Consider the following 7,212-nt stretch of genomic DNA (forward strand, 5'->3'; position numbering starts at 1 on the left):
TACTTGCATGTTAACACATAAAGAATGACATTACGGAAAACAATAAAACTCAGGTCTGCTAATAGGAATTGCACCTGATGATTTTGCTTTAGCCCAATGGACTTGGACTTTTCAAATCCCAATATTTTGATGGCCAACAGTGCATTTAGTGAAGTACCCAACTGATGCTAGCAGAGAATCTGAATCAGTATCTTGAGGAATTTGGACTAAGTCCACCATTTCAGCAGCAAACATGTCCATAGCCTATGCCATCCACTGCACACCCTGCCTTCTAATTCTGTTTCACTTTGGAGAAGAGCTAATGGCTCTGATTAGTAAGATTAGCTGACATGGATTCTCATGAGTACAAGGTGAAAGGCTTTGTACCGCTCTAACCAAGCAGTACAAATTGCACAACACGGATAAGTTGCTTGACGGATCCTGGGAAATGTGGTCTTCTTTGCCTTTGCTGATTCATGAGATCATGCATCTCCCCAGAAAAGGATGAGTAAAGGTTCAGCAAGTGGTCTACTTCAGAGTCCTTTCTATGCCTACAGATACATAGAATAAGCTACCAGATGATTTCTAAGAAAGAGAAATACCAGGCAACCACATTCATGATGGAATAAATCTCTTTATTTTTATTCTGTGTCTATTTCTGAGCTAGCAGAGTATGTCTTTATTGGAATCTGCATTTTAAGCAAAAGCCTACTAACATAACTTTAACCAGACCTCTCAGAATTTTGAGATGCATTTATTACAATTTTAAAGAAATATCCTGGTGAGCATTTTGGGAAAGGAACTAATTGGCGCACAAAACCTGAGGCAAGCCAGAAATGTCTGAAGCCAGCTACAAGCCTATCGTGATGATAAACAGCTCAGGGTCCAGATGTCCATATATGGCAAGACTTCCTATAAGACTGACAGTACTGTATGTGCATTGCGTATGGTTGTTGGATCAGATTCACATTCCTCGGGTATGTTTCTCTGGGAGCTTTTGATTTCCGCTTTGAGGGCTGGCTCAGACCTCCAATTGCTCTTATAAAAAAATATCTGTGACTGAAAGTTGAAAATGTGCAAGATTCTTTCTTTAAGTACACAAACACTCCAAGTCTAGCCACTTTCCTGTAGTCTTGCCAGGTTTTCACTATGTCTGATACCTGATCAAGTGACTTTCTGGGGGGAAGCAGGAAAAAAAAAAAAGAAGGAAAAACACAAGAGAGGAATGTAGCAATCCACACCTGTACATTTTACAAGACTTCACCAACTGAAGCTGATGTAGACACACACATACCGTATATAGCTGTGTAAACAAGTCTGCAAGGCTGGTGCAGTGAATTCCTAGTTTCAGCAGAAAAAATATACTATCTTAAAAGCATGTGCTGTATAAACACCTGCATGGAAGTCAAAATTAGTGCATTTTAACCATTTTATGCATCAATGACAAGATGTACTTGTCCAACCTGTGGCATACTCAAGAGTATGCCACCTGGATGTGGCATCGGGGGATACTGTTTAGGGGTGGTTATGGTGGGGTGACATTGCTGGCTGGACTAAATGATCTTGAAGGTCTGTTCCAACCTTGAGGATTCTGTGGTTGTCATCAGAAAGGATAAGCTGAAGACAGATTGGAGTCTGCAAGAAATGCCTTTGCTTTCAAGTTCCCTTAGCCCCTGTGCATACATACACACACACACCAATGAGGTACCCATTGTTAGACACATCTAGCAACACAGAAACCAAGATGACCAAAAGGCACTCCTGTGGACTCTGATTCTTACCTACCCGCATGTGCTGATACAACTTGTAATTTAGTGGGCTAATGCCTGATCCACAGTGGTGCAAGACCAGAATTAGTTCTGAATTCAAATAACTATTCAAGCCATTTTTCTCAGGGCAGCAAGTGTATGGGGCTTGCTGTACTTGGCCTGCAGTGGGAGGACTTAGGACATATTTATCCTTTAATTTTGGATTTCCTGGCTTTGTGGTAGTTTGTTACTTTTAAACATACTTTTTCTGTCAGTGAGATTCTTAGGTTTTGTTTAATAAAATTGTATCTCTGAAAAAACCTCTTACATGGTAAGTTATAAAACATGTCTAGAGCCTCTCTCTCTCTCTCTCTCTGATGTTCTACCATATTTAGGCATTTAAAAAAGGCATTCTGTTTACCTGGTTACATTTGCATTTTGGTATGCATGTCATACATAGTTTGGTACACATACTATTTACCCAGCACTGAAGCCACTGGAGTCGTTCAAGTGAATACAGATTTTAGGAGACCTCATGGTTTTGGGAACATATATTATTTACCATAACTATTCCTCCAGGATTCATTTTTTTCTTTCAAAGAAGAAAAAAATCTCATTTCTTTTAATGGAGAATTTCAAGTAGAAGAAATGACATCCAAATAACTTTACCAGACACAGTACAATGCTGGCAGAATATAAGTAGCAGTTTTACAGCACAATGGTCCTACTGGAGCATTACATGGAAGACCTTATTTTCCCCTTATGAATCTTGTTTTATTGCTGCATCATAGCATGGAAGTACGCCTAGATATGAAGGGATGGAAAGAACTGGGGAGCAAGGGAGGATGGCAGTGGGGGAAAGCCTGCATACAAAAGATGAGATCTCTTAAGGTACTACCAGATTTTAGATTGTTTATTGCAATGCATTAAGCCGGTCTCTCTTACTAAACACTAACATATTTCCACAGGTCAAAAGCCAAAACACTGGCATTCCTTGCGTTAAAGCAGAGGTCAAACAACATGACATCATTGAATATTCAAATCATACACAGGAGGCGGGGGAAGAGCCATCATCCCAGTTAAAAAAAAAAAAAAGAAAAAAAAAAAAAGAAAAAATAAAAACAGTAATCATAGCAGTTATCTGCAGTGACTTAATACAAGCCACAATGCTTATGTCCTGGGTTCAGACAAATACAAACCACAGTGTTAAGGTTTTGGCTGAATGAGGTGGCATGCCTTTCTCTTCTTGTTGTAATCCTGGGGTGGACAATCAGGAAGGTTGGAAGCAGGGATGTGCAAGGAATGAGGAACGTGTTGCTCAGAAATGACAGCTGCACACAGGCAGTGGGAAAATAATAGCCACTTCTTCCATGCTTCAGACTCCACTCACCGTGCCAAGTATTTCAGAGTAAATAGGCACTCTCTCTATTCATAGAGAGCATCTATTAGGGATGGAACACATTACAAATATTCAGTATGATTCAGTGGTACACAGAGTCAATTTATACCCGGTAGTGTAATTATACCTCTTTTCGGTGGTACCAAAGCGCCGGGACCGTTCGCCGCCGGACACCGGGTACCCCGCGCCACCCCCGATCCACCCGCCCCGCGTCCCCTGTGCCCGGGGGAGGGACGAGGGACGAGCGGCGAGCACAGGGGAAGGGAAATAGCGGATTCCCCCGAACGCCCCTGGCAACCGCCCCGCCGCCCCTTCCCGCCGGACCCGTCGCCTGCCTCGAAATAACGCGTTGCCGGGGGCGGGGGGGGCAGCCGGGAGCGCTGGCAGAGACGGGGACTCACATTTAAAACACATCGGGATGAAAAATAAAAAACCGTGATTGGGGGGGGGGGGGGGGAGGTGAGAGTGTGCGCTGGGGGGGCGCAGCCGGAGGAATGCGGGAGTCAGGGGTCAGGGCCGCTCCGGGGCGGCGGCGGCGGCGCGGGGCGGGGCGGGCGGCGCGGCGCGGCGCGCAGGAATGCGCGGAATGTCGCTGTTTGTCCGCGGCCCCATTCAGCCCATTGGCGAGGCCGCGCCGCCGCCGCCTATAAAGGGGCGTCCGTCCCAGCACTCGGCAGTCACACAGCCAATCTCCCGCCGCAGTCGGACGGAGCGGAGCGGAGGAGAGCGGAGCCCAGCAGCACCCAGCAGCAGGCACCCTCCTGCACAGCGCCCGCCGCAGCCCCGTCCGCGCCGCCGAGGAGATCCACCCTGCGGGAAGCTCTCGGCTCACCTCGGCTCCCCTCGCCGCCCGGCAGCCCGACGCCGCCGCCTCGCCACCCACAAGCCGCTGACCGCTGCAGGATGGTCCCCATCACCTTCGCCCGATTCGCCCTTGCCCTGCTGCTGGCTCTCCTCAGCCCGGTAAGTGCTGCCGCCCGCGGCGCCGCCGCGCCTGCCCCGTCCTGGCGGTCCCGGCGGCAGCTCTGACGCTCCCCCCCCCCCCCCACCTTCTCTCTCTCTGTCCACCCCGGCACTTGCAGGAGGCTCAGGGCCAGGAATGCAGCGGGCAGTGCCAGTGCGGAGCGGGGCCGGGTCCCACCTGCCCCGCCGGCGTTTCCCTGGTGCTCGACGGCTGCGGCTGCTGCCGCGTGTGCGCCAAGCAGCTGGGTGAGCTCTGCACCGAGCGCGACCCCTGCGACCACCACAAGGGGCTCTTCTGCGATTTCGGCTCCCCCGCCAACCGCAGAATCGGCGTCTGCACCGGTGAGTGGGGGCCGGGGCTGCCGCGGGGACGGGAACGGGGTCCCGACGGGCAGGCAGCGAGGAAAGTGGGAACCTCCGAGATTCCCGCCCGCCCGACTCACGCTCTGCCTCCTGCCCCTCGCAGCTCGGGACGGCGCCCCGTGCGTGTTCAGCGGCATGGTGTACCGGAGCGGAGAGTCCTTCCAGAGCAGCTGCAAGTACCAGTGCACCTGCCTGGACGGCGCGGTGGGCTGCGTGCCCCTCTGCAGCATGGACGTCCGCCTGCCCAGCCCCGACTGCCCCTACCCGCGCCGGGTGAAGCTCCCTGGAAAGTGCTGCGAGGAGTGGGTCTGCGATGAGGCCAAAGAGCAGACTGCCGTGGGACCTGCACTTGCCGGTGAGTGGGGGGGCTCTCTGCAAATGGCAGCCGGGGGTGGGAGCACCCTGCATGATGGAGGCTGAAGGCAGTGGACTAGGTGGACACAGGGCAGAGGCTAGAGGGCTGCAGTTAGTGGAATCACCCCACGGATTTAGTGTAGCTGCCTGAATTTCTCAGGAAAAGGAAGGAACGTTTAGAGGGCTGAGGTCAGGCAGTGGTCTCATTTTTGGTTTTCTGTCTCCTGCAGCTTACAGACTGGAGGACACTTACGGTCCAGACCCAACAATGATGCGTGCCAACTGCCTGGTGCAGACCACAGAATGGAGTGCTTGCTCCAAGACCTGTGGAATGGGTATCTCTACCAGGGTCACCAATGATAATGCCTTCTGCAGATTGGAGAAACAGAGTAGGCTCTGCATGGTCAGACCTTGTGAAGCAGACCTGGAAGAGAACATCAAGGTAAATACGATTATCTTTATGTATGCTGCACTAGGTTGCATCCATCCACTAGCAAAAGGACAGTGGCCAAAAGTGCAGTGCTGACAGGTAGTCAGTTTCAAGTGGTTTACTTTGAAATTTGAGTTTTACCCTAGTGGTGATCACTATTTACAATTAAATGCCCTTAATTTTCTCTCATGCTGTGTTACAGCACTATATAAGATAACCTTGCCTAGTGATAATACAGTAAGGATTAGCATGGCTGCTCACCACTAACTTGCAAGCTTAGTGTGCTTTATGAAAGCCTATCTTCTAAATATCTTGTATTCACTTCTATCCTGACAGAAAGGCAAAAAGTGCATTCGCACCCCCAAAATCTCCAAGCCTGTCAAGTTTGAGCTGTCTGGCTGCACCAGCGTGAAGACCTACAGAGCTAAGTTCTGTGGTGTTTGCACTGACGGGCGCTGCTGCACACCCCACAGAACAGCCACCCTCCCCGTGGAGTTCAAGTGCCCTGATGGGGAGATCATGAAAAGGAAAATGATGTTCATCAAGACCTGCGCGTGCCACTACAACTGCCCTGGAGACAATGACATCTTTGAGTCTCTGTACTACAGAAAGATGTATGGAGACATGGCATAAAGCCAGAAGGAGACACTAAGTACATTCTCAACTTGAACTGATTTGCATCTCATTTTGTAAACATGATTCAATAGCACAAGGTATTTAAATCAGTTTTTTTTTTAATTTCAACAAACTGCTCCATGTGACTTAAGACAATTTTTCTACTGACCCCAAATGGTGATTTGAAGAAGAACGTAAAATGGACAGTGGGACCACAGCAAGACACAGCTTCAGAACATGTTGAGGTGGTATGATGGGGTTAAGGGAAACAGACAGGAAAAGCAGATTCAAGCAAATGTTCCCTTAATGTGGTACAGTGTGCTTCATCTATTAGTGCAATTGAGAAGAGACCATTAGCATGTTTGCTGGTGCTGGCTTAGAGACAGCAACAGCTGGAATGCAAACATCCAGCAAAGTGCTAAGTAAAAGGTGTTCTGTTAGTCAGGACAGTAATGTTTCAGCTCTGACACTCTGATTCAGATGGCTTGGCCAACAAGAATCAGAATCATGTCAATTAGACTGGACAGCTTGTGGCAGTTAATTTACCTGTAACAAGCTACTTTTTATGAATATTGTAAATACAGTGTGTATATATATTTGTACAGTTATCTAAATTAATTTAAAGTTTTGTGCTTTTGTTTAATGCTTTGAAAGTTCAATGATAGCCTTCTTTTTTGGAACAAGATAGGTAAGATTTAAAGCTTGTTTGACAATGCATTCAAAGCATGAAATAGATACTCTAGTGGAAATTGTTCAGATAGGGCCAAATGGTGAGTTGAGGTCAAGATGAAGTTGAGGTGCCTGTAATGTTACAAAGCATTCATCTGGCAAAATATGTTTACTTATAAGACAAGTGGCTTTAAGAGAAATGGCTGTTCTGTTGCTCATCAGTTTTTCCACTTGAGCATTTGTTTCTTTCTTTGACTATGGCTCTTTTTGGACAGTTTATTTGTTGAGAAGTGTGACCAAAAGTTACATGTTTGCACCTTTTTAGTTGAAAATAAAGTATTTATATTTTTTATATAAACGACTTGGTATTTCATTTACCTTGAGTTTCCACTATTCCTTTTCATGTTTTTAAAGGGGTTGCTTTTGCACTAGATGAAAATCTAGTAATGTGTGGTGGGTTCTTTCTCCAGAAGCACATACACTTAGGAATAAGCTAAAGATTTACTTATTCTGCTACTAGTGAACCAACTGTAGTTTGTTACTCTTCTGAATTTAGAATGGAGGGAAGGGCCAGGCTTGCTTTGCCAAGCCCAGTATGGCATTAGAAAGTGCAGCAGGTCTCCTCATGCATCGCATGTAGTTTGAAGGGAGCCAGCTGGTCACCATGGTATTCAACTGCTGCTGTAATACAC

The 7,212-nt window shown here is 47.5% G+C and overlaps 1 protein-coding gene across 1 annotated transcript; it reads left to right on the forward strand.

The window, feature by feature from the left end:
* Positions 1-4,004: 4,004 nt before the first annotated feature.
* On the forward strand, positions 4,005-6,878 carry CCN2 (cellular communication network factor 2). The gene is made up of 5 exons (XM_053974324.1): positions 4,005-4,089; positions 4,209-4,431; positions 4,556-4,807; positions 5,037-5,248; positions 5,573-6,878. The coding sequence occupies exons 1-5, from the start codon at positions 4,030-4,032 to the stop codon at positions 5,867-5,869; spliced, it is 1,044 nt and encodes a 347-aa protein (XP_053830299.1). The 5' UTR covers positions 4,005-4,029; the 3' UTR covers positions 5,870-6,878.
* Positions 6,879-7,212: the final 334 nt, after the last annotated feature.

This window comes from Vidua macroura, chromosome 3 (assembly GCF_024509145.1).
Source record: "Vidua macroura isolate BioBank_ID:100142 chromosome 3, ASM2450914v1, whole genome shotgun sequence".
Taxonomy (NCBI): Eukaryota; Metazoa; Chordata; class Aves; order Passeriformes; family Viduidae; genus Vidua; species Vidua macroura.